The sequence below is a fragment of the Oncorhynchus mykiss genome, chromosome 15 (genome assembly GCF_013265735.2).
Source record: "Oncorhynchus mykiss isolate Arlee chromosome 15, USDA_OmykA_1.1, whole genome shotgun sequence".
NCBI lineage: Eukaryota > Metazoa > Chordata > Actinopteri > Salmoniformes > Salmonidae > Oncorhynchus > Oncorhynchus mykiss.
In genome coordinates, this window is record NC_048579.1 from 56677171 (window position 1) to 56704718 (window position 27548).

At 43.9% G+C, this 27548-nt stretch overlaps 2 protein-coding genes across 5 annotated transcripts in view; both read left to right on the plus strand.

The window, feature by feature from the left end:
- Positions 1-26003, plus strand: part of LOC110490759 (solute carrier family 41 member 2) — a 44843-nt gene extending 18840 nt beyond the window's left edge. Inside the window, exons 10-11 of one of the 3 annotated variants that reach the window (XM_036944727.1) lie at positions 251-399; positions 24406-24591. In XM_036944727.1, the coding sequence (XP_036800622.1) occupies positions 251-399; positions 24406-24591 (335 nt within the window). Of the gene's footprint in view, positions 1-250; positions 400-2094; positions 2227-24405 lie in introns of those variants that run through there. The other 2 variants (XM_036944728.1, XM_036944726.1) reach the window with 2 other exon arrangements.
- On the plus strand, positions 272-4402 carry LOC110490366 (E3 ubiquitin-protein ligase TRIM39-like). Of its 2 annotated transcripts, none has more exons than XM_036944729.1 (2): positions 272-399; positions 2095-4402. In XM_036944729.1, exon 2 carries the CDS (start codon positions 2097-2099, stop codon positions 3741-3743), a length of 1647 nt encoding a protein of 548 aa, XP_036800624.1. In that variant the 5' UTR covers positions 272-399; positions 2095-2096; the 3' UTR covers positions 3744-4402. The 2 variants fall into 2 exon arrangements, with proteins under 2 accessions (XP_036800624.1, XP_021419390.2); XM_021563715.2 differs by lacking the exon at positions 272-399 and adding an exon at positions 1157-1731.
- Positions 26004-27548: the final 1545 nt, after the last annotated feature.

Genomic DNA, 27548 nt, shown 5'->3' on the forward strand with positions numbered 1-27548 from the left:
GTGATCTGTTTTAAACAGGGCATCCTGCAGGACAGATTGCTTAACCTAGAGATAGTTCTCCCCCTCTTCAAGTCCCTCTCGCTGTGATTTTAAGACATAAATTGTAGGTGCTGCAGAAGGTCTACCCCATAATTATCTCCCTAGTCAGTGTTTACGCTGACAGATACACAGGTTAGAAACCGTCTTAGCATCTGTTCTATTGTTAGACTCAGTTGCACAGTTCCAACTCCTCTCGTCTCCTCTCTCTCAGGAGCCAATCACCGTTCGGCCCAGGTGCTGCTCCTTTTGGTGCTCCCGGGTCACCTGATCTTCCTGTACACCATCCACCTGATGAAGAGCGGCCACACCACCCTGACGCCTATCTTCATGACCGTCTACCTGGCTGCCGCCCTCTTACAGGTCAGTGGTGTGTGTGTGTGATGGGGTGGTAGTGGGTAGTTCCTTTGCAAACTACCCATAGTCTGCAAGTTCTTTTTCCAACTGTGACCTTCATCTGAGCTTGAGAATTCACTGGCTGACATGACTTTCTATTAAAAGCTGTTATTTTGCGAGACATTATTATTAGTGTCACTATTATTGTGACACTATCAAAAGCGAGCTTCGTTCAGAGACCCTTTTTCACTCTGCTTTCAAAACGCTTAAACATAAATGAACCACACGCATGATGAACGTCAACTTGAGATGAGAGTGCTCCTTACTAAGTGACATTTGAAGGGAAATCAGGTGCGGCAGATTGCCTAGCGGTTAAGAGCATTGGGCCAGTAACCGAAACGTCGCTGGTTTGAATCCCCTAGCACGACTAGGTGAAAAATCTGTCGACGTGCCCTTGAGCAAGGTACTTAACCCTAATTGCTCCTGTAGATTTCTCTGATAAGAGCGTCTGTAAATGTAGAATGTAAATGTAGAAATGTGTGTATCCTAAGCATTCCTAGAGCTCTGATTTTATCCCTGAGGAAGTCTGACTTGTGTGTGTTTTACCACTTTGATGGCATTAGGATCGATTATGGAAGCAAAGGCTCAGAATGTGAATTGGTGCTTATATTATCAGGAATGTGTGGTATTTTCTAGGTGCGCGTTTGCTCTCGGCAAACGCACACCTGGTGGATTGTTGTACACAGCAAGGCCTAACTGCCATCCTGGGAGTCTTGGTTCCATACAACTTAGCTTTGATAGTCTGGGTGTCAATGCTTACTCACTGGTCTTTATAGGAAGGAAGACATATGTTAGTTGCCATTTCTACTACATACTATGAGCAGGAGGGTATATGATAACATTATTACAGTATTAACAGATTGAGAAGAGCAGGCCGTAGTTGTTTTAGAGCAGTGGTTCCAAACCAGGGGAACTAGGACACCTGGGGATACTTGGCCTATCCACAGGGGGTGCTTGAGCATACTCCAGACACCATAGGCCTACCGGTAAAATGCACATGAGGTGCTACTTCAGAGGTACTCTGGGCAGAGCATAATTCAGTTGGTGGTACAGTAACCAGAAAGGGTTGGGAAGCACTGTTTTAGAGTGTTCAGCCGCGTGTAAATATGTTCGCTCTGTACCTTTAAGAGAAGCAATAAGCAAACCACACTTTGCTGAAGTGAAAGTAAAGTGAAGAGACTTGTATCAGGCACTGAAGCCCTACTCCTCGTCAGAAGTCTTGCTACACAACTACGTTGCGTTCTGTCTCTGAGCGCCTTATTAATCTAGGAATCTTAATAACAGTCAACATCAACACAGGTGAGTTTAAAAAAAACGTTTACCTGGACAAGTAGTAAGATAAACCTCATACCGTACGTAGCATGATGACTTGTTAAATATGTCTGCCTTTGGTAAAGGTCTTTTTCACAATGAAGTAGTAACATAAACCTCATACCGTAGCACGATGACTTGTTAAATATTGGTAAAGGTCTTTTTCACAATTAAGTAGTAAAACGGGCTGGTACCTTTTTTTTTCAAATATTTACATACAGAAGATTGGTTAGAATTAATGTCTGGCTTGCTTGACAACTCTGAATCCATTATTGAGTTGGTTATTTTTAATATAGAGAGCCAACTGAGTCCAGGAAATGCTTTATGGTTTCACCTTTGGTCTCTGTCTAGATATGACCACCTCCAGCAGTCTCCTGTCTGAAGAGCAGTTCCTGTGCTCTATCTGTCTGGATGTGTTCACTGAGCCAGTCTCTATTCCATGTGGACACAACTTCTGCAAGGCCTGTATCAGGGGATACTGGGATACCAGTGACCTGTGCCAGTGTCCATTATGTAAGGAGATTTTCTACAGAGAACCTGTGCTTCGTGTCAACACAACGTTCAGAGAGATTGTAGAGAATTTTAAGAAGATGAGAGTCGGAGGTAAAGATGAGTCCCCTGCCAAGCCTGGAGAAGTGTCCTGTGACTTCTGCACTGAGATGAAGCTCAAGGCCCTGAAGTCCTGTCTGGTGTGTCAGACCTCTTACTGTGAGACTCACCTGGAGCCTCATCAGAGAGTCCCAGCCTTAAAGAGACACAAGCTGATCAACCCTGTGGAGAACCTGGAAGAAAGGATGTGTAAGAAGCACGAGAGACCTCTAGAGCTGTTCTGTAGGAGTGACCAGACTTGTGTGTGTCAATTCTGTACTGAGACAGACCACAAGACTCATGACACTGTCCCTCTAGAGGAAGCGTATGGAGAGAGGAAGGCTCAACTGGGGAAGACTGAGACAGAAGTGCAGCAGATGATCCAGGAGAGACTGAAGAAGGTTCAGGAGATCAAACATTCAGTAGATCTGAGTCAGAAAGATGCAGAGAGGGAGATATCAGACAGTGTACAGGTCTTCACTGCTCTGGTTCGCTCCATTGAGAGAAGCCAGACTGAGCTCATTGAGGTGATTGAAGAGAAGCAGAAAGCAGCAGAGAGGCAGGCTGAAGGGCTCATTAAAGAGCTGGAGCAGGAAATCACTGAGCTAAAGAGGAGAAGCACTGAGCTGGAGCAGCTCTCACACACTGAGGACCACCTCCACCTCCTACAGAGCTGTCCATCCCTCTGCACCCCTCCACCCACCAAGGACTGGTCTAGAATCAGTGTTCACAGTGATATGTGTGTGGGGACTGTGAGGAGAGCTGTGTCTCAAGTGGAGGAGACTATTTTAAGTGAAGTGAAGATGTTGTGTGATGCTGAGTTGAAGAGGATTCAGCAGTATGCAGTAGATGTGACTCTGGACCCTGATACAGCACATCATGGTCTCATCATGTCTGAGGATGGGAAAAGGGTGAAACATGGAGATACAAAACAACATCTCCCAGACTACCCAGAGAGGTTCAATTATTTTGTCTGTGTATTGGGAAAGGAGGACTTGTCCTCAGGGAGATTTTACTATGAGGTGATGGTTAAGGGAAAGACTAAGTGGGATTTAGGAGTGGTCAGAGAGTCCATCAACAGGAAGGGGGATATCACAGTGAGCGCTGAGAATGGATACTGGACTCTGCGCCTGAGGAATGGAGAATACAACGTTCGTGCTAAACCCAGTGTCTTGCTTTCCCTGAGCGAGAAGCCCCAGAAGGTGGGGGTGTTTGTGGATTATGAGGAGGGTCAGGTCTCCTTTTATGATGTGGAGGCCAGGTCTCATATCTACTCTTTCACTGGCTGCACCTTCACTGAGAAACTATATCCATTCTTCAATCCATGTCTTAATGATGGTGGTAAAAACTCTGCCCCTCTGATCATCTCTCCTGTCAATGACAGACTGAGTTTATCCTTAAAGCATAGTTGATGGGCATTCTTTGGAGACTGCAGTGTCATATGAATGTCACAAATGGTTGTCTATGTCCTTATACTCCTTAATGATATCTAGTCTCTCTCATTGTTATGAAAAATCAAAGCAGTAAACATATCCCCACTTCTAAAAAGTTGTAATAAATAATTCCCTAATAATATGCTTATAGAAAAGGGTTTCTAGGGTTTTCCCCCCCCCCATATTTACATGTAATGCCATAGCCTCCCTCTTTCACAGGGGACAATGAGGAATTCTCTCTTTCTCTCAATGATATTTATATGAATCCTTTAAAGTAGCTTGAATCAGGGGAACTTGATTCTTGGTCTGGGGTTGTGGTCTCTGATTGTGCTAGTGGTAAGTCCTCGCATTGCTTTGTATGTCTTTACTGCTTGTGTCAGAGATGCCTTTGTTCAAAAGGGAGAGGTTTGCCCTGGTAGTCCTGGGAGGGGACTTGAAAGAAGGTGCATAGGCATGCTTCCCAAAGGAGGGTGTTGCAACTATACACCTAATTTTCAAACGTTGCTATGGGCACAGCCTAACAATGGAAGTGAAGGCTTCGACTTCTGCTCACTTCCCACCTCGGTGGGTGACAAACTTGCCAGAGTAAATTATTTTAAGGAGTCAATTTAGAGCATAAAACTCAAGTAGGCCTGAACAAGTATAAGTGTTATGTCATATTTATTTAATTCACGTTCGCTAACATTAGCTAGGCCTATTAGTTTGGTTGTAGTAACGTTAGTTGTGTCTGAGTTAAGGGCCATCAACTAAGCCAATAATGATAACTATAGACTAATTTACATTGCATTCGGAAAGTATTCAGACCCCTTGACTTTTTCCATATTTTTTATGTTACAGCCTTATTCCTAAATGGATTAAATAGTTTTTTTTCCCCTCCTCAATCTACACACAATACCCCATACATTTTGCAAATGTATTACAAATACAAAACTGAAATATAACTTTTACGTAAGTATTCAGACCCTTTACTCAGTACTTTGTTGGTATGACGCTACAAGCTTGGCACATCTGTATTTAGGGAGTTTCTCCCATTCTTCTCTGCAGGTCCTCTCAATCTCTGTCAGGTTGGATGGGGAGTGTCGCTGCACAGCTGCACAGGGTTCAAGTTCAGGCTCTGGAGCAGGTTTTCATCAAGGATCTCTCTGTACTTTGTTCCGTTCATCTTTCCCTCAATCCTAACTAGTCTCCCAGTCCCTGCCGCTGATGCTGCCACCACCATGCTTCACTGTAGGGATGGTGCCAGGTTTCCTCCAGACGTGACACTTGGCATTCAGGCCAAAGAGTTCAATTTTGGTTTCATCAGACCAGAGAATCTTGTTTCTCATGGTCGGAGAGTCTTTAGGTGTCTTTTAGCAAACTCCAAGTGGGCTTTCATGTGCCTTTTACTGAGGAGTAGCTTCCACCTGGTCACTCTACCATAAAGGCCTGATTGGTGGTGCTGCAGTGATGGTTGTCCTTCTGGAAGGTTCTCCCATCTCCCCAGAGGAACTCTGTCAGTGAGACCCTCAGGCCCTTCTCTACCGATTGCTCAGTTTGGCCGGGAGGCCAGCCCTAGGAAGAGTCTTGGTGGTTCCAAACTTCTTCCATTTAAGAATGATGGAGGCCACTCTGTTCTTGTGGCCCTTCAATTCAGCAGACATTTTATGGTACCCTTCCCCAGATCTGTGCCTTGACACAGTCCTGTCTCGGAGCTCTACGGACAATTCCTTGGACCTCATGTCTTTGTTTTTGCTCTGACATGCATTGTCAACTCTGGGACTTTATATAGACAGCTGTGTGCCTTTCCAAATCATGTCCAATCAATTGAATTTACCACAGGTGGACTCAAATTGTAGAAACATCTCAAGGAGGATTAATAGAAACATGATGCACCTGAGCTCAATAGCCTGAGCTCAATAGCAAAGGGTCTGAACAGTGGGTTAACTGCCTTGTTCAGGGGCAGAGCGACAGATTTTTACCTTGTCAGCTCTGGGATTCGATCTTGCAACGCTCTAGTCCAATGCTCTAACCACTAGTCTACCTGCCACTCCAAACACACCCTGAAAGCACCGAATGGACTGGAATACTTATGTGAATAAGGTATTTCTGTTTTTTATTTGTAATTGATTTGCTCAAATTTTTAAACCTGTTTTTGCTTTGTCATTATGGGGTATTGTGTGTAGATTGCTGAGGAAATAGTTTATTTTAATCCATTTTAGAATAAGTCTGTAAAGTAACAATGTGGAAAACGTCACGGGGTCTGAATACTTTCCGAATGCACCGTATAAAACGCTGGTGAGCATCCACACTCGAGGAAAGTAAGGTGGTAACACCAGCCCATTCGGTGCTTTCAGGGTGTGTTCATTGTCATAGTGACAACTGCAAATAATGTCAATGTACATGTAGGCCTAATAACAAAAAGTATATGCAGTTCCTTCAAAGTATTTTTCACCATGGCTTTTCTACATTTTGTGTTAAATTTAAAATGGATTAAATGTAGATGTTGTGTCACTGGCCTACACACAGTACCCCATAATGTCAAATTGGAATTCAAATTCTTGTTATGGAAAGTCCAAATAAGTTCAGGAGTAAAAATGTGCTTATCAAATCGCATAATAAGTTGCATGGATTCGTTGTTCAATAATAGTGGTTAACATAAAAAAAAATGTAATCACTTCCCCGTCTCTGTACCCCACACATAGAATTAGCATTATGGTTCCTCAATCGAGTAGTTCATTTCAAAATGCAGATTCAACCACAAAGACCAGGGACGTTTTTCAATGCTTCACAATGAAGGGCACCTGTTGGTAGAAGAAGAAAAAAAGAAGCAGATACTGATTTCCTTTCAGCATGGTGAAGTTATTAGTTAGGATTTGGATGGAGTATCACTACACCAGGTCACCAGTGGTGTGTACTCATGTACACCAAGGGAAGCCAGGCTTCCCAAAAAAATGTACCAATAAAAATAACACAAAATAATTGAGTCTCTCTGTGTTGAATTCATAATTAATAAATTCATACATTGTGCCCCTGGCCTGCGAGGATGGAAGTTTGAGATATATAAGTCGGAAGTTTACATACACTTAGGTTGGAGTCATTAAAACACGTTTTTCAACCACTCCACAAATTTCTTGTTAACAAACTGTAGATTTGGCAAGTCGGTTAGGACATCTACTTTGTGCATAACACAAGTAATTTTTCCAACAATTGTTTGCAGATAGATTATTTCATTTATAATTCACTGTATCACAATTCCAGTGGGTCAGAAGTTTACATACACTAAGTTGACTGTGCCTTTTAAACAGCTTGGAAAATTCCAGAAAATGATGTCATGGCTTTAGAAGCTTCTGATAGGCTAATTGACATCATTTGAGTACATTGGAGGTGTACCTGTGGATGTATTTCAAGGCCTACCTTCAAACTCAGTGCCTCTTTGCTTGACATCATGGGAAAATCAAAAGAAATCAGCCAGGACCTCAGAAAATAAAATAATTGTTCACCTCCACAAGTCTGGTTCATCCTTGGGAGCAATTTCCAAATGCCTGAAGGTACCACGTTCATCAATAAACAACAGTTCATCACAAACAATAGTACGCAAGTATAAACACCATGGGACCACACAGCCATCATACCGCTCAGGAAGGAGACGCGTTCTGTCTCCTAGGGATGAACGTACTTTGGTGCGAAAAGTGCAAATCAATCCCAGAACAGCAGCAAAGGGCCTTGTGAAGATTCTGGAGGAAACAGGTACGAAAGTATCTATATCCACAGTAAATATAGTCCTATATCGACAACAAGGAAGAAGCCACTGCTCCAAAACTGCCATAAAAAAGCCAGACTACGGTTTGCAACTGCACATGGGGACAAAGATCGTACTTTTTGGAGAAATGTCCACTGGTCTGAAGAAACAAAAATAGAACTGTTTGACCATAATGACCATCGTTATGTTTGGAGGAAAAAGGGGGAGGCTTGCAAGCCAAAGAACCATCCCAGCCGTGAAGCATGGGCGTGGCAGCATCATGTTGTGGGGGTGCTTTGCTGCAGGAGGGACTGGTGCACTTCACAAAATAGATGGCATCATGAGGCAGGGAAATTAAGTAGATATATTTAAGAAACATTTCAAGACATCAGTCAGGAAGTTAAAGCTTGGTTGCAAATGGGTCTTCCAAATGGACAATGACCCTAAGCATACTTCCAAAGTTGTGCAAAATCACAAAGCCCTGACCTCAATTCCGTAGAAAATTTGTGGGCAGAACTGAAAAAGTGTGTGCGAGCAAAGAGGCCTACAAACCTGTCTCAGTTACACCAGTTCTGTCAGGAGGAATGGGCTAAAATTCACCCAACCTATTGTGGGAAGCTTGTGCAAACACTCAGTTAGTATATGTGAACTTCTGACCCACTGGGAATGTGATGAAAGATATAAAAGCTGAAATAAATGATTCTCTCTACTATTATTTTGACATTTCACATTCTTAAAATAAGGTGGTGATCCTAACTGACCTAAGACAGGGAATTTTTACAAGGATTAAATGTCAGGAATTGTGAAACTGAGTTTAAATGTATTTGGCTGAGGTGTATGTAAACTTCCAACTTCAACTGTACATACAGAAATCAGAACCATGGACAGCCACATCATATTTAGCCACACCATGGACAGCCACTTCCAGCTTCGTTGGGCTAAATTGTTTTTGTTGTATTTCATTTGTCGTTGTTTCTTATTTTAGCTAATTTTAGCTTATAATTTTAAAAATGAATCTCTCCAGAAATGTCTCTCACTGTTGCCGCCTGTTGTAGATCCCCCTCAGCTCCCAGCTGTGACCTGGACACCATATGTGAATTGATTGCCCCCCCATCTATCTTCAGACTTCATTCTGTTAGGTGACCTAAACTCCCCGGCCGTCCTACAATCTAAGCTAGATGCCCCTCCCTCATAGATATTATCCTGACCAACTTGCCCTCCAAATACACCTCTGCTGTTTTCAATCAGGATCTCAGCAATCACTGCCTCATTGCCTGCAACCGTTATGGGTCCGAGGTCAAACGACCACCCCTCATCACTGTCAAACGCAGGCCTTTAGATAGCAGATGTTCTGAAAGAGCTGCAAAACCTGGACCTGTACAAATCAGCTGGGCTAGACAATCTCTTTTTAAAATGATCCGCCGCCATTGTTGCAACCCCTATTACTAGCCTGTTCAACCTCCCTTTCGTATCGTCCGAGATTCCTAAAGATTGGAAAGCTGCCGCGGTTATCCCCCTCTTCAAAGGGGGTGACACTCTAGACCCAAACTGTTAGACTTACAGTGGGGCAAAAAAAGTATTTAGTCAGCCACCAATTGTGCAAATTCTCCCACTTAAAAATATGAGAGAGGCCTGTAATTTTCATCATAGGTACACTTCAACTATGACGGACAAAATGAGAAAGAAAATCCAGAAAATCACATTTGTAGGATTTTTAATGAATTTATTTGCAAATTATGGTGGAAAATAAGTATTTGGTCACCTACAAACAAGCACGATTTCTGGCTCTCACAGACCTGTAACTTCTTCTTTAAGAGGCTCCTCTGTCCTCCACTCGTTACCTGTATTAATGGAACCTGTTTGAACTTGTTATCAATATAAAAGACACCTGTCCACAACCAAAGAGCTGTCAAAGACACCAGAAACAAAATTGTAGACCAAGACCAGGCTAGGAAGACTGAATCTACGATAGGTAAGCAGCTTGGTTTGAAGAAATCAACTGTGGGAGCAATTATTAGGAAATGGAAGACATACAAGACCACTGATAATCTCCCTCGATCTGGGGCCCCACACAAGATCTCACCCCGTGGGGTCAAAATGATCACAAGAACGGTGAGCAAAAATCCCAGAACCACACGGGGGGACCTAGTGAATGACCTGCAGAGAGCTGGGACCAAAGTAACAAAGCCTATTGTATTGAGAAACTTTTATTGACCAAATACTTATTTTCCACCATAATTTGCAAATAAATTCATTAAAAATCCTACAATGTGATTTTCTGGATTTTTTTTCTCATTTTCTCTGTCATAGTTGAAGTGTACCTATGATAAAAAGATGAGGCCTGTAATTTTCAAGTGGGAGAACTTGCACAATTGGTGGCTGACTAAATACTTTTTTGCCCCACTGTATATCCATCCTGCCCTGCCTTTCTAAAATCTTCAAAGCCAAGTTAACAAACAGATCACTGACCATTTCAAATCCCACCGTACTTTCTCCACTGTGCAATCCTGTTTCCGAGCTGGTCACGGGTGCACCTCAGCCACACTCATGGCACTAAACGATATCATAGCTGCCATCGATAAAAGACAGTACTGTGCAGCCGTCTTCGTCGACCTGGCCAAGGCTTTCGACTCTGTCAATCACCGTATTCTTATCGGGAGACTCAACAGACTTAGTTTCTCAAATAACTGCCTCGCCTTGATCACCAACTACTTCTCAGACAGAGTTCAGTGTGTCAAATCGGAGGGCTTGTTGTCTGGACCTCTGGCAGTCTCTATGGGGGTACCACAGGGTTCAATTCTCGGGCTGACTCTTTTTTTCTGTATATATCAATGATGTCGCTCTTGCTGCGCATGATTCCTTGATCCACCTCTACGCAGACGACACAATTCTGTATATATCTGGCCCTTCTTTGGACACTGTGTTAGCAAACCTTCAAACGCATTTCAATGCCATACAACACTCCTTCCATGGCCTCCAACTGGTCTTAAACGCTAGTAAAACTAAATGCATGCTCTTCAACCGATCGCTACCCGCACGCCAGATTAGCATCACTACTCTGGACGGTTCTGACTTAGAATATGTGGCCAACTACAAATACCTAGGAGTCTGGCTAGACTGCAAACTCTCCTTACAGACTCATATTAAGCATCTCCAATCCAAAATTAAATCTAGAATCGGCTTCCTATTTTGCAACAAAGCCTCCTTCACTCACGCTGCCTAACATACCCTTGTAAAGCTGACTATCCTACCGATCCTCAACTTCGGCGATGTCATTTACAAAATAGCCTCCAACACTCTACTCAGACTGCATCCAGTTTGCTATCACAGTGCCATCTGTTTTGTCACCAAAGCCCCATATACCACCCAGAACTGCAACCTTGTATGCTCTCGTCGGCTGGCCCTCGCTACATATTCATCGCCATACCCACTGGCTCCAGGTCATCTATAAGTCTTTGCTAGATAAAGCTCCGACCTTATCTCAGCTCACTGGTCACCATAACAACACCCACCCGTAGCACGCACTACAGCAGGTATATCTCACTGGTCGTCCCCAAAGCCAACACCTCAATTGGCCGCCTTTCCTTCCAGTTCTCTGCTGCCAATGACTGGAACGAATTGCAAAAATCACTGAAGTTGGAGACTTATATCTCCCTCACTAACTTCAAGCATCAGCTATCTGAGCAGCTTACCGATCGCTGCAGCTGTACACAGCCCATCTATAAATAGCCCATCTAACTACCTACCTCTTGTCGCACTGCTTTGCTTGATCTTGGCCAGGTCGCAGTTGTAAATGAGAACTTATTCTCAACTGGCCTACCTGGTTAAATAAAAAAAACATTGTATTATACTAATCATAAGTTATTTGTTGAAATGGTGGAGGCAGCTCCTGTTTTCTTTGCAACTTGCGGTAATTCTCTGGTTCTAAATCAATAGTTTAGTGGTGCGGAAATATTGGAAACATTAACTTGCTTGTGCAATGCTGTAGGTCATGTACCTAACTGTTTGTTATATGCAATTTGCTTTTGGTTGCTCTCTGATTTTGTGATGAAATAAAGGTGTGGTTGAATTTATTCTGCCACTGTGTCTTCTTATTGTCTCAGCCTTAGGCCTATATATCACGGTGGCAAGGGATGTGAACTAACAGGTTATAGTGCAAACAATGCAATTATCACAACACAAAGGTTGTAATATTACTTTTTTATGGCTTGGCTTCCCCAGGGATTTTACCCACGCACCGCTACTGGTCATTACAAAGATACAGGCATCCTGTCTAACTCAGTTGTCGAAGAGGAAGAAAACTGCTCAGGGATTTCACCATGAGACCAATGGTGGTTATAAAACAGTTTGAGTTTAGTGTTTGTGATTTGAGAGAACTGAGGATGGATCAACAACATTGAAGTTACTCAACAATACTAACCTAAATGACAGAGTGAAAAGGAAGCCTGTACAGAATAAAAATATTCCAAAACATAAATCATTTTTTTCCTTTTTGTACTGAATACAAAGTGTTTTGTTTGGGGCTAATACAACACATCACTGAGTACCACTCTTCATATTTTCAAGCATGGTGGTGGCTGCATCATGCTATGGGTATGCTTGTCATCGGCAAGAACTATGGAGTGTTTTAGGTTTAAAAAATAAATGGAATTTAGCTATAAGCACAGAGAAATTAACCTTTTCAGCAGAACAATAACCTAAATCACAAGGCCAAATCTACACGGGTTGCTCAGCAAGCTGACATTGAATGTTCTTGAGTGGCTTAGTCACAGTTTTGACTTAAATTGGCTTGAAAATCTATGGTAATACTTGAAAATGGCTGTCTAGCAATGATCAACAATCAACTTGACAGAGCTTGAATAAATGTACAAAGAATAATGGTCAAATATTGTACAATCCAGTTGGCAAAGCTCTTGGAGACTTACCCATAAAGACTCACAGCTGTGATCGCCACCAAAGGTGCTTCTACAAAGTATTTACTCGGGTGTGAATTCTCATGTAAATTAGATATTTCTATATTTCATTTTTTTTAAATTCGCTACATTTTCTAAAAACATGTTTTCACTTTGACATTATGGGGTATTGTGTGTAGATGGGTGAGAGAAATATTTAATCCATTTTAATTTGGGTTGTGTAACAACAATGTGGAATAAGTCAAGGGGTTTGAATCCTTTCTCAAGGCAATGTAATCTGTGAAAGCTTGCTTGCTTGCCAGTCCAGGCTACTTCCAGACACAAGACCTTGTTAGACCGTTTCAAGCTATCTAAAACGGTGAGTGACTAGCTGTGTACTGTTTCGGCAGTGTGAAAGTACAAACACTTCCCACGTTCGAACACACACGCAAACACAAACATATACACAAGAGACACCCAAAGCACGCCTCTAAAACACATCTTGTTCAGTCGCTATTTCTAATGAGGATAATTGAAAGGCTAAATGGTTGTGTGGCTCAGCTGGTAGAGCATGATGTTTGCAACCCCAGGGTTGTGGGATCGATTTCCACTGGGGACCAGTACAAAAATGTATGCACTCACTAGTGTAAGTCTCTCTGGGTAAGAGCATCTGCTAAATGACTCATGTAAATCAGGATGTTCAGCCCCCTTTGACCTCCGACTCAGCTCATCAGATTGTCTTACATTACATGAAACTAAATAAAGTGTCTTCATCACTGACGCTCCTTTCAAACATGCCCTAACAATCAACCCTCTTTCAAAGTCACTGAGATCTCCTCTTCTAGCCATGGTAGCCAAAATAATGTGCAACTGGGCCTGACCAGCATTTTTATATGTGACCCATTGCAGATGTGATGTGTGGAAGCACCTGCTTTCAATATACTTTGTATCCCTCATTTACTCAAGTGTTTCCTTTTATTTTGGCAGTTACCTGTATGTTCCTTTTGAGAGCAGCCACAAGCAGACAGGCAGGCAGAGAGGGGGCTGTTGACGTTACTATGCTGAAGTAAAAGTAAAGTGGAGATGCTTCTATATCAGACACCAAACTAAACTTCCTAAACTTTTATTCCTGTGGTTCTCTAATTAATCTAAGGGCAATAAGAACAGAGTCAACATCAACAGACGCACTCTGTTTACCTGGACAAGATCAAGTGAACATGGCTTTTCCTGTTTTCTTATATTTTGAACATGTGTATTTGGTTTAACTTCTAGAGGACTTTTTTAGAGGATTAGTTGATATTTCTCCCATATTTCCCCCTGGATGTGTTCACTGAGCCTGTCTCTATTCCATGTGGACACAACTTCTGCAAGGCCTGTATCAGAGGATGCTGGGATACCAGTGACCTGTACCAGTTTATGTAAGGATAAGTTCTATAGAGAACCTGAGCTTTGTCAACACAACGTTCAGAGAGATTGTAGAGAATTTTTAGGAAGATGAGAGTCAGAGGTAAAGATGAGTCCCCTGCCAAGCCTGGAGAAGTGTCCTGTGACTTCTGCACTGAGATGAAGCTCAAGGTCCTGAAGTCCTGTCTGGTGTGTCAGACCTCTTACTGTGAAACTCACCTGGAGCCTCATCAGAGAGTCCCAGCCTTAAAGAGACACAAGCTGATCAACCCTGTGGAGAACCTGGAAGACAGGATGTGTAAGAAGCACGAGATACTTCTGGAGCTGTTCTGTAGGACTGACCAGACATGTGTTTGTGTCTTGTGCTTGAAAACAGACCACATGACTCATGACACTGTCCCTCTAGAGGAAGAGTATGGAGAGATGGCTGAACTTGGGAAGACTGATGCAGAAGTACAGCAGATGATCCAGGAGAGACTGAAGAAGGTTCAGGAGATCAAACATTCAGTAGATCTGAGTCAGAAAGATGCATTGAGGGAGATATCAGACAGTGTACAGGTCTTCACTGCTCTGGTTTGCTCCATTGAGAGAAGCCAGACTGAGCTCATTGAGGTGATTGAAGAGAAGCAGAAAGCAGCAGAGAGGCAGGCTGAAGGGCTCATTAAAGAGCTGGAGCAGGAAATCACTGAGCTACAGAGGAGAAGCACTGAACTGGAGCAGCTCTCACACACTGAGGACCACCTCCACTTCCTACAGAACTTACCATCCCTCTGTACCCCTCCACCCACCAAGGACTGGTCTAGGATCAGTGATCTGTGTCTGAAGACTGTAAGGAGAGCTGAGAATTGCTGTCCTCTTCTGCCCCAGTAATAATATAAATGGTGAAAACTCTGCCCCTCTGATCATCACCCCTGTCAATCACCCAACATGATTTTTAATGTCACAACTAAGTGTCAGTCTTGAAGAGACGGTCCAACAGAGAGGACAGTGGTATCTTTCAACTAAACTGCTGGTCCTAAATTGCTTCAATGTTTCTGTGGTTATGTAAATAGACGTGTTGCCCTATGCTTGTGAGCAACCCCAGTGTGCAGTGCCTGTTCAGGCTGTTCTCTCTCTCTGAGGAGTGGAAAGTTACCTGTGCTGTGTTTGCTCAGGGTGTTATCTCCGAGTCAGCAGCCTCCCTCTCTCTCTCTCTGTCGCGCTCTCTAACCCCAGTACACATCCTCAGCTGCTGCACTCGACTCTGCCCTCTACTAAGAACGGTGTGTTCTCTCTGAGAATTCAACCTCTATCCCTGTCTCCCTCTACTTTAGAGAATTCCCTTTGCTTTCCCACACTTTCCTTGGTAGGATTCTTTGAATGGGGCTTCAATGGTTTAAGAGATGGCGTCATGCAATTCCGGCTGTGCCTTTCCCACCTCTCAAGTCTGACATGGACACTACAGAGAGGCCCATCCAGGATCATCAATGTCTTCCAATTAGTTAGATCGAAGTAGATAGCTAGTGTGAAGGAACATTTTGTTCTCTGAACAGAGCCTTGAATTGTACATCTTGTCTCATGCAATCATTGGTTCCTGTAGGTGCTGGGTAGAGATATGAGGGGGAGACGGTCATGACCCCCCCCCCTTAGACCTTTTGGCAAAACGCCCAGAATATGTTCTATAAGTAAAGATGGGAGACGTTGCCAGACCCATGCAGGAACCAAACATTAATTATGAATAACTAATAAGCTAAATCATGCAAATATGCAGTGCATTCGGTAAGTATTCAGACCCCTTGACTTTTTCCACATTTTGTTTCCTCATCCATCTACACACAATATCCCATAATGACAAAGCAAAAACAGGTTTTTAGAAATGTTTGCAAATGTATAAAAAATATTTAAAAATATATTACATTTGCATAAGTATTTAGACCCTTTACTCATAACTTTGTTGAAGCATCTTTGGCAACGATTACAGCCTCGAGTCTTCTTGGATGTGACGCTACAAGCTTGGCACACCTGTATTTGGTGAGTTTCTCCCATTATTCTCTGCAGATCCTCTCAAGCTCTGTCAGGTTGGATGGGGAGCGTCGCTGCACAGCTATTTTCAGGTCTCTCCAGAGATGTTCGATTGGGTTCAAGTCCGGGGCTCTGGTTGGGTTCAAGTCCGGGGCTCTGGCTGGGTCACTCAAGGACATTCAGAGACTTGTCCCAAAGCCACTCCTGTGTTGTCTTGGCTGTGTGCATAGGTTCGTTGTCCTGTTAGAAGGGGAACCATCGCCCCAGTCTGTGGTCCGGAGTGCTCTGGGGCAGGTTTTCGTCAAGCATCTCTCTGTACTTTGCTCCGTTCATCTTTCCCTCGGTCCTGACTTTTCTTCCAGCCCCTGCCGCTGAAAAACATCCTTTACAGCATGATGCGGATCTCGGTGGATCCAAATTTCTTTGATTTAAGAATGATGGAGGGCATTGTGTTCTTGGGGACCTTCAATGATGCAGACTGTTTTTGGTACCCTTCTCCAGAACTGTGCCTCGACACAATCCCGTACGGGGCTCTACGGACAATTCCTTCGACCTCGTGGCTTGTTTTTTTCCTCTGACATTAACTGTCAAATGTGGGACCTTATATAGACAGGTGTGTGCTTTTCCAAATCATGTCCAATCAATTGAATTTACCACAGGTGGATTCCAATTGTAGAAACATCTCAAGGATGATCAATGAAAACAGGATGCACCTGAGCTCAATTTTGAGTCTCATTGCAAAGGGACTGAATACTTATGTAAAGTTTTTATTTATTTATTTTTTTAAATAAATTTGCAAACAATTCCAAAAACCTTTTTAGATTAAAAATATATATATTTAATCAATTTTAGAATAAGGCTGTTATGTGGAAAAAGGGAAGGGGTCTAAACACTTTGCAGTGTAACTTGTCTTTGTAAACAGTATATAAGAGAACTAACTGGACTGCCCCAGCGGAGCTCCTGACAGACGTGTACTACTTGGTGCATTAAGTTTGTTGGAACCTCTCAGCTGATTAATATAGAATGATTCATTTAAGATTGACTTCAGGTGTCCCTGGTGGTAATTTCCACGACACAAGCTAAACACGTCATTACAAATGTTAGTGTGTAATTGAGATGGGACAGAGGAGCATCATGACCTTCACCATTGTCTTACTGCGCAGCGTTCTAAGGCACCATTGTCTTACCGCGCAGCGGTCTAAGGCACTGCATCTCGGTGCAAGAGGCGTCACTACAGACCCTGGTTCGAATCCAGACTGTATCACATCCGGCTGTGTTTGGGAGTCCCATAGGGCGGCGCACAATTGTCATCCAGGGTAGGCCGTCATTGTAAATAAGAATTTGTTCTCAATCCAGGTTTGGCCGGGGTAGGCCGTCATTGTAAATAATAATTTGTTCTTAACTGACTTGCCTGGTTAAATCCATTTGAGTCAGAATCTATATCTATGGACCCATCTCCTAATTTCTTACCATGTCCTAATCGGGTCAAAGTTCTGTACCAGAAGTGCTGCTAATTTTACCAGGCTGGTTCTTATTTACAATGACGGCCCGGCAAGAGGCCTCCTGTGGGGCAGGGGCCTGGATTTTTAAAAATTATAATAATTTTAAAGTAAGAGAAGATGGACAACACAGATGGAAGACACTTGAAGGGAGACCTATGGCAACAACACAACCTGGTACAAACCTTAAGGGCAGACAACAGCACAAAGTACAGAAAAGGCAGAGACCAAGTACATCACACAAAACAGGTACAAATGACAATGAGTGTCCAAAACTATCTAGTTTAAGTGTTTTGCAGATCGTTCCAGTCGCTAGCAGCAGCGAACTGGAAAGAGGAGCGTCCCAGGGATGTGTTAGCTTTGAGGACCTTTAACAGAATGTGACTGGAAAATCAGGTGTTGTATGTAGAGGAGGAGGGTTGCAAAAAGTACCTTAGGCATCACTCCCCCTATCTAAGAGAATTTTAGAAATGAGCAGAGGATCTTGCGTTGAGTATGTAGAGATGGCCAGTTAACAGAGGAGTATACAGAGCAATGATGTGTCCTATACATTTGAAGCAAATCTGATGGTAAAGAACATCTAGCCGCTCGAGCACCGTTACTGGCCGATCTGTATGTTACGTCGCCGTAATCTAGCATGGGTAGGATGCTCATCTGAATCAGGGTTAGTTTGTCAGATGGGGTGAAGGAGGAGCGATGTATGTTACAGAAAACCTAGATGTAACCTTAGCCTGCCACCTGGTTATGTGCTCCAGGAAGGACAAAGTACTGTCTAGACAGAATTGTCTGGTGTGAAAAGGGATGGCAGGGGGAAAGAGGTATCAGATAGGTATGTTTCTGTTGTGCTTATTAATTATTCTGGCATTTCACATCAGTTTTCCAAGCAAATATATTCAAAGCACACACTTGAAAACAAACAAAGACACTCTCTTTAGACCAAGCACATTCAAAGCGTTTCCTGTGTAAATCTTTTTCATTAGAAAGATGGAGACAAAAGGCTGATGCAGGATCCCATCCAGCCGCAGGACATTTTTTTTTATTTTTTTTTATTTCACCTTTATTTAACCAGGTAGGCTAGTTGAGAACAAGTTCTCATTTGCAACTGCGACCTGGCCAAGATAAGGCATAGCAGTGTGAACAGACAACACAGAGTTACACATGGAGTAAACAATTAACAAGTCAGTAACACAGTAGAAAAAAGGGGAGTCTATATATACATTGTGTGCAAAAGGCATGAGAAGGTAGGCAAATAATTACAATTATGCAGATTAACACTGGAGTGATAAATGATCAGATGGTTATGTACAGGTAGAGATATTGGTGTGCAAAAGAGCAGAAAAATAAAAATAAATAAATAAAAACAGTATGGGGATGAGGTAGGTGAAAATGGGTGGGCTATTTACCAATAGACTATGTACAGCTGCAGCGATCGGTTAGCTGCTCAGATAGCAGATGTTTGAAGTTGGTGAGGGAGATAAAAGTCTCCAACTTCAGCGATTTTTGCAATTCGTTCCAGTCACAGGCAGCAGAGAACTGGAACGAAAGGCGGCCAAATGAGGTGTTGGCTTTAGGGATGATCAGTGAGATACACCTGCTGGAGCGCGTGCTACGGATGGGTGTTGCCATCGTAACCAGTGAACTGAGATAAGGCGGAGCTTTACCTAGCATGGACTTGTAGATGACCTGGAGCCAGTGGGTCTGGCGACGAATATGTAGCGAGGGCCAGCCGACTAGAGCATACAAGTCGCAGTGGTGGGTGGTATAAGGTGCTTTAGTGACAAAACGGATGGCACTGTGATAAACTGCATCCAGTTTGCTGAGTAGAGTGTTGGAAGCAATTTTGTAGATGACGTCGCCGAAGTCGAGGATCGGTAGGATAGTCAGTTTTACTAGGGTAAGTTTGGCGGCGTGAGTGAAGGAGGCTTTGTTGCGGAATAGAAAGCCGACTCTTGATTTGATTTTCGATTGGAGATGTTTGATATGGGTCTGGAAGGAGAGTTTAGAGTCTAGCCAGACACCTAGGTACTTATAGATGTCCACATATTCAAGGTCGGAACCATCCAGGGTGGTGATGCTGGTCAGGCGTGCGGGTGCAGGCAGCGAACGGTTGAAAAGCATGCATTTGGTTTTACTAGCGTTTAAGAGCAGTTGGAGGCCACGGAAGGAGTGCTGTATGGCATTGAAGCTCGTTTGGAGGTTAGATAGCACAGTGTCCAAGGACGGGCCGGAAGTATATAGAATGGTGTCGTCTGCGTAGAGGTGGATCAGGGAATCGCCCGCAGCATGAGAAACATCATTGATATATACAGAGAAAAGAGTCGGCCCGAGAATTGAACCCTGTGGCACCCCCATAGAGACTGCCAGAGGACCGGACAGCATGCCCTCCGATTTGACACACTGAACTCTGTCTGCAAAGTAATTGGTGAACCAGGCAAGGCAGTCATCCGAAAAACCGAGGCTACTGAGTCTGCCGATAAGAATACGGTGATTGACAGAGTCGAAAGCCTTGGCAAGGTCTATGAAGACGGCTGCACAGTACTGTCTTTTATCGATGGCGGTTATGATATCGTTTAGTACCTTGAGCGTGGCTGAGGTACACCCGTGACCGGCTCGGAAACCAGATTGCACAGCGGAGAAGGTACGGTGGAATTCAAGATGGTCAGTGACCTGTTTGTTGACTTGGCTTTCGAAGACCTTAGATAGGCAGGGCAGGATGGATATAGGTCTGTAACAGTTTGGGTCCAGGGTGTCGCCCCCTTTGAAGAGGGGGATGACTGCGGCAGCTTTCCAATCCTTGGGGATCTCAGATGATATGAAAGAGAGGTTGAACAGGCTGGTAATAGGGGTTGCGACAATGGCGGCGGATAGTTTCAGGAATAGAGGGTCCAGATTGTCCAGCCCAGCTGATTTGTACGGGTCCAGGTTTTGCAGCTCTTTCAGGACATCTGCTATCTGGATTTGGGTAAAGGAGAACCTGGAGAGGCTTGGGCGAGTAGCTGTGGGGGGGGGGGGAGCTGTTGTCCGAGGTTGGAGTAGCCAGGCGGAAGGCATGGCCAGCCGTTGAGAAATGCTTGTTGAAGTTTTCGATAATCATGGATTTATCGGTGGTGACAATGTTACCTAGTCTCAGTGCAGTGGGCAGCTGGGAGGAGGTGCTCTTGTTCTCCATGGACTTCAGTGTCCCAGAACTTTTTGGAGTTGGAGCTACAGGATGCAAACTTCTGCCTGAAGAAGTTGGCTTTAGCTTTCCTGACTGACTGTGTGTATTGGTTCCTGACTTCCCTGAACAGTTGCATATCGCGGGGACTATTCGATGTTAGCGCAGTCCGCCACAGGATGTTTTTGTGCTGGTCGAGGGCAGTCAGGTCTGGAGTGAACCAGGGGCTATATCTGTTCTTAGTTCTGCATTTTTTGAACGGAGCATGCTTATCTAAAATGGTGAGGAAGTTACTTTTAAAGAAAGACCAGGCATCCTCAACTGACGGGATGAGGTCAATGTCCTTCCAGGATACCCGGGCCAGGTCGATTAGAAAGGCCTGCTCACAGAAGTGTTTTAGGGAGCGTTTGACAGTGATGAGGGGTGGTCGTTTGACTGCGGCTCCGTAGCGGATACAGGCAATGAGGCAGTGATCGCTGAGATCCTGGTTGTAGACAGCGGAGGTGTATTTGGAGGGCCAGTTGGTCAGGATGACGTCAATGAGGGTGCCCTTGTTTACAGAGTTAGGGTTGTACCTGGTGGGTTCCTTGATGATTTGAGTGAGATTGAGGGCATCTAGCTTAGATTGTAGGACTGCCGGGGTGTTAAGCATATCCCAGTTTAGGTCACCTAACAGAACAAACTCTGAAGCTAGATGGGGGGCGATCAATTCACAAATGGTGTCCAGGGCACAGCTGGGAGCTGAGGGGGGTCGGTAGCAGGCGGCAACAGTGAGAGACTTATTTCTGGAGAGAGTAATTTTCAAAATTAGTAGTTCGAACTGTTTGGGTATGGACCTGGAGAGTATGACATTACTTTGCAGGCTATCTCTGCAGTAGACTGCAACTCCTCCCCCTTTGGCAGTTCTATCTTGACGGAAGATGTTATAGTTGGGTATGGAAATCTCAGAATTTTTGGTGGCCTTCCTGAGCCAGGATTCAGACACGGCAAGGACATCAGGGTTAGCAGAGTGTGCTAGAGCAGTGAGTAAGACACACTTAGGGAGGAGGCTTCTGATGTTGACATGCATGAAACCAAGGCTTTTTCGATCACAGAAGTCAACAAATGAGGGTGCCTGGGGACATGCAGGGCCTGGGTTTACCTCCACATCACCCGCGGAACAGAGAAGGAGTAGTATGAGGGTGCGGCTGAAGGCTATCAAAACTGGTCGCCTAGGGCGTTGGGGACAGAGAATAAGAGGAGCAGGTTTCTGGGCATGGTAGAATATATTCAGGGCATAATGCGCAAACAGGGGTATGGTGGGGTGCGGGTACAGCGGAGGTAAGCCCAGGCACTGGGTGATGATGAGAGAGGTTGTATCTCTGGACATGCTGGTTGTAATGGGTGAGGTCACCGCATGTGTGGGGGGTGGGACAAAGGAGGTATCAGGGGTATAAAGAGTGGAACTAGGGGCTCCATTGTAAACTAAAACAATGATAACTAACCTGCACAACAGTATACAAGGCATATTGACATTTGAGAGAGACATACAGCAAGGCATACAGTAATCACAGGTGTTGAATTGGGAGAGCTAGCTAAAACAGTAGGTGAGACAACAACAGCTAATCAGCTAGCACAACAACAGCAGGTAGAATGGCGATTGATTAGGCAGAGAGGGTCGGATTAACTACACACAGAGCCTAAGTGCGGCTGGGGCCGACAGATAAAACATAAACAAGCAGAATGGATTACCGTGAATTAATGGACAGTCCAGCATGCATCAGCTATGTAGCCAAGTGATCAGTGTCCAAGGGGCAGCGGTGGATGGGGCAGGGAAGCTGGACTGGCGAGTGTTATCCAGGTTAGAAAACTAACAATGACTAAATAGCTTGTAGCCAGTTAGCTGGTTAGCTTCTGAAGGTTCTTGAGTGTGTTCTAAAAATGTAAAGATAATAGCGGTTCCGTATCACATTGGGTGAGGCAGGTTACCGGAAGGTATAAACAAATTAAAAATCGAAAAGGGATAGAAAGTAAATATGGGTTCAGTGAGTGTTTGGGACGTGGCGATTCAGATGGTTAGCAGGCCTGTGCTAACAAGCTAACAGTTAGTAGACGGTGCTAAACACGGTAGCAGTTAGCGGACCGGGCTAAACAAGCTAGCAGTTAGCAGGCCGAATTTGCAAGCAAGGAGATAGCAAGGGCTAGAGAGTTAGCCTTTGGGGACGTCGCGATGGGGGGAGTCTGTTTATTCCTCTTCATGCGGTGACATCAATGGACCGGTCGTGGGTCTGGATATTGTAGCCCAGGAGCTCAAAATGTTCCGTTTGCGATGGGAATCCGGGGGTGAAAAATAAAAATAAAATAATAGATAGGTCCGTTATGCTCTGGTTAGAGTCGCGTTGTTCGAACTGGCGAGAGCTTTCCGAGCTAAAGGTTAGCTGATGACCGGTTAGCTGACCGGTTAGCTGAAGACCGCTAGCAATGTTTTGCTGAAGCTGGTAGTTAGTTGGCTAGTTGGCTAGCTTCAGTTGAGGGGTTCCAGATCCGAAGTAAATATAAATACTTTAGGAAAAAAAGCTACGTTGGGTGAGGCGGGTTGCAGGAGAGTATTTAGAAGTTGAGGTTCAGCAAAAAGTTTTAAAGATATGTGAAGAAAAAAAACGAAAACGAAACGGAAACAAACGATATATACAAGGGACACGACAACACGTCCTACTGCTACGCCATCTTGGATCGAGGACATCAAACGGTGTCTGGTTCCATTCTGGAGAGTCTTCTCCTCCGCTCTCTTCTCTGCATTGATTAGACCGCTCTAGTTAGTACTGTTATGGTGGAAGGGGAGGTTGGACGTCGTTCTCTCTACTTGTCTGTCTGTCGATTGTCTCTATTTAGACAAGGCAATTTGGATTTGGGGAGAGTTTTTAAACCTGTCTGTTGATTGTCTGTGTGGTGTGGATGTGTCGAAGGGGTATTTGGTGGACAGTGACACTCAATAAAAGGACAGAGGGGAAAGAAGATTGAACTGGATAGACCGGGACAAGGAGAGAGAGCCTTAAGAGGAAGAGGAAGTGTTTGATTCACTGCTCTGTCACAAGGAGTAAAGTCAGTGTTATTTCAGGCCACCTACTTTGCACGCTACACACTATGTGTTGCGAGGCAAATAGACTTTGTCGTGTGACCCTTGGTGGTTTCCATACTTAACGCGTTCTGCATAGAGACAGACATTTCAAAGCCATCATTGTTAGAATCCTAGATGGACCGAGGAATTCAGACACACCTATGAAACACACACCGTTACAAATAATTCCCTCTTGATCCCAAGATAGTATATGCTTCTTGTGAATTTGGTATTTGAAATGATCCATTTCCTTTACACATGGTTATCAGTTGAATGCTTAGTTGTATTCCTTATAGTATAGCTGTCATACTGGCCCTCTGTCTCTGGTTGGGCTAATTGCAGTGGGCAGCGTTTCAAGCTCTTTGTTTGTTGGACAGTGAAACAGGAATAACACCAACCACTGGCAGACAGTTTCTTTTCTCTAAAATTGCCCAGCACTCATCTCCTCTCTCTCTCTCTCTCTCATTCCTCTCTCTCTCTCTCTCTCTCTCTCTCTCTCATTCCTCGGCTCAGTTTTCTTTGTGTTTCCATGGTGTTTCTTAGAAAATGTCTGTAAAGAGGTGTGTAATGTGGCTTTTTGGCAATTTCTCTCCCTCGCTTCAACGTCTCGGCGGGACGCCACTATGCTCTGTGAATCATGTGTGTATGTGTGCATCTGTTTATATTGGGGGTGTGATGTCTTACAATCAGGAATAGCTTACATTGATTTACACGTGATATTAATTGTGTTGCTGTGTGATAGGTTTTTAAGCTATCAGCGCTCTCTCATTCCCTCTCGCTCCCTTTATTACGTTACTCTTGTACAGATTTACATTATGTAAAGTCATTCTGTATATTAAACTCTCTCTCGCTCTGTGTGTGTGTGCCTCTCAGGTGTTCCTGTTGCTGTGTATAGCAGACTGGATGGTGTACTCTATGTGGCGTAGTGGTAAAGACCCAGACAGTTTCTCCATCCCCTACCTGACCGCCCTGGGTGACCTCCTGGGCACCGCTCTCCTGGCCCTCAGCTTCCAATTCCTGTGGTACATCGGCGACCAGGACAGCGACGTGGGTGACTGAGATGACCCCTGATCCCTGGCAGAGGGGTCACACCCGTGCCTCTACCCCTGACCCAGAACCCCTACCCCTTCTCTTATGCCTTGCGGGGTTGTTCCCGTTGAGGCAGTTTGCCTCACTCAGCTATTGGTCGCTGGAACAATCCTCTGCCTTTCCTATTGTGCAGAGTAGCACTTAACACTATGCTGATTGAGCCAATGAGGAGCTCCAGATGTTCATTTGGAAGAAAAGAAAAACAATATTATTTGGAAAGACATTTCTATGCATCTGGTTCCTTTTTTTCCATTCAACCAATGACACTGCATTCTAAAAAATATTTTGCTTCTTAGAGTGCAATTTATTAAGAGATTTGACCGTTGTTGTTTCGTTGCAACAAGTCACTTAGTGGACACTGCAAATTTAGCAGGAAGCCTTCAGTTAGTGAGATCAATGGGCTGCATTGTTTAGTCCTGAAAGAGGGGAGACACATGGTCAGACAGGGTGGAGAAAGGCCAGGTTACTAGAGGTACACAACTCTGTCCCTGGACAGCTGGGGCCAGGGTTTGCAGGGTTAGTCACTGGATCAGGTGTTTTAGAACTGGGATGGAACAAAAGCCTGCACACTATGTTGTTACAGACTAGTATTGCCTTCCCCTGGTCCCAAGCTTTATACAGTCTATACCAGAGCACTGAGTCTACTCTCAGCCCAGATGATATGCATCTCACTCTCTGTGGATGCACTTCATATAGTCTCTCATTAACGTCAGTCACAGATTGAACCTCAGTTGTTAATCTGTGTGGGGTTTCATGTGGCCATCTGTACCCTTAGTTTGGTTTTGCATGACAAGGACACATAGAATTGGGGACAGCAGCCTGATCGTGACAGTTAGCGGTACTCAAAGAAATGTATTGGATACCTGCTATTTTTCTACCTCTCGAGGGACTGATTCTTTCCCCTCTATCTCTATCTATCTATAATGGGGGTCCAGTTACACAGAGTAGGTACTATTGTGGCGTTTTGCAGTCAGGTCCCGCATGATCATGTGGTTTTAACCATGGACGTTTCCACGCCACGCACTCTGTTTACACGTATAATCATATTTAATTTACAGCTAACACCTGAAGCTAGTCCAATTGGACACCTTCTACAGCCGTCAAATTCAACTCTGAACTCTTCAACTCTATGTTCACTTCGGTGGCTCTCTGCCGTTGATATTCCAATGAAATGTGCCTGCGGCGATTCACAGGGTGATGTTATTCTTTCTGATGCCATATTCCTTTAGTTTTCTGTTGGAGCTGTTGTTGTTTTCTAAGCTCGAATAATGTGCTATTAAAAGAGTTTGTTGTTTTCATATTCGCAAACTGTTCTCGGAATCGGATGATGAATTACCATTTTGTGACTCATAAATGTTTAATAAATAAGCTGCCTTCGAATATGTGATTATCCTGAGTGAAGATTTGCCGGTCCCTCAGAGAGGTTAATTGGATGTTGTAGTTGTTGTTCAGTCAAAGCTCTTGTCTAAAGAGGTTTAGGATGAAATGCCTGTTGACAGGGAAGGACAAGATCAGCTCCGAGTCAGACAAATCCGTGTATACCGACACTTCTCTGCAGTAAAGCAATGTTATGATTGAAGTGTTACTGTGGTAGAAATATATTGTGTGCTCTTTGGATGCCCTCGGGAGATCACTGGACAATCACTGTCTCTATCTCCTCCAGTCTCCATGGTAACACCAGTGTGGTATTTCACCTTTCATGACCTCCACTCGATGAACACATGAACACACACTCCTGTCTTTCTTCCTTCTTCCTGCCACTGCTTCCTTCTCATTATGTATTTTCATTCCCTTAGTCTTGCTCTCTAACCATTCTTTCTCAGAGCTCACTCTCTCTTTCAGATGTGAGAGACCTGAGAGGTGGGAACAGCACCCCCAGAGACATGTTAACATTACATGCTCCTTTGGGTGGGTACTTATATAAAAATGTCATATCAAATCAACTGGTGTGTGAAGTTATATCTTGGCTATGTCACCTACAGGCCGATCTGTCTCTGTGGAGGTGGTATACATATTAGGTGATTTGTTTGAAAGGTGTCATGTCAGATTATGATAATGGAATTCATTGGAAGTGTGAAGAAGGGTTTACTGTAATTGCAGAGGGTTTACTTGGCACAGAGTATAGAGTTGGAAAGAGAAAAGCATTTGAATAACAGCGTATGGACTCAGTCTGACAGTGGTGAAATAGTTGTATATATTATATTATCTCTACATTCTGACGCCTTGCCAATAAAGTTGCATGGTAAAAATAAAGATATTCTCTGGTTCTGGACATCAAAGATGAGCTTGAGCAGTAGTCCTTAACCCTCTCCTGGGAAAGATCAGAGATAGAGATGATCTAGAACATTAACCTAGAGAGGATCTAGAACATTAACCTAGAGAGGATCTAGAACATTAACATAGGGAGGATCTACAACATTAACCTAGAGAGGATCTAGAACATTAACCTAGAGAGGATCTAGAACATTAACCTAGAGAGGATCTACAACATTAACCTAGAGAGGATCTACAACATTAACATAGGGAGGATCTAGAACATTAACCTAGGGGGGATCTAGAACACTAACCTAGAGAGGATCTAGAACATTAACCTAGAGAGGATCTAGAACATTAACATAGGGAGGATCTACAACATTAACCTAGAGAGGATCTAGAACATTAACCTAGAGAGGATCTAGAACATTAACCTAGGGAGGATCTAGAACATTAACCTAGGGAGGATCTAGAACATTAACCTAGAGAGGATCTAGAACATTAACCTAGAGATGATCTAGAACATTAACCTAGGGAGGATCTAGAACATTATCCTAGGGAGGATCTAGAACATTAACCTAGGGGGGATCTAGAACACTAACCTAGAGAGGATCTAGAACATTAACCTAGAGAGGATCTAGAACATTAACCTAGGGGGGATCTAGAACACTAAC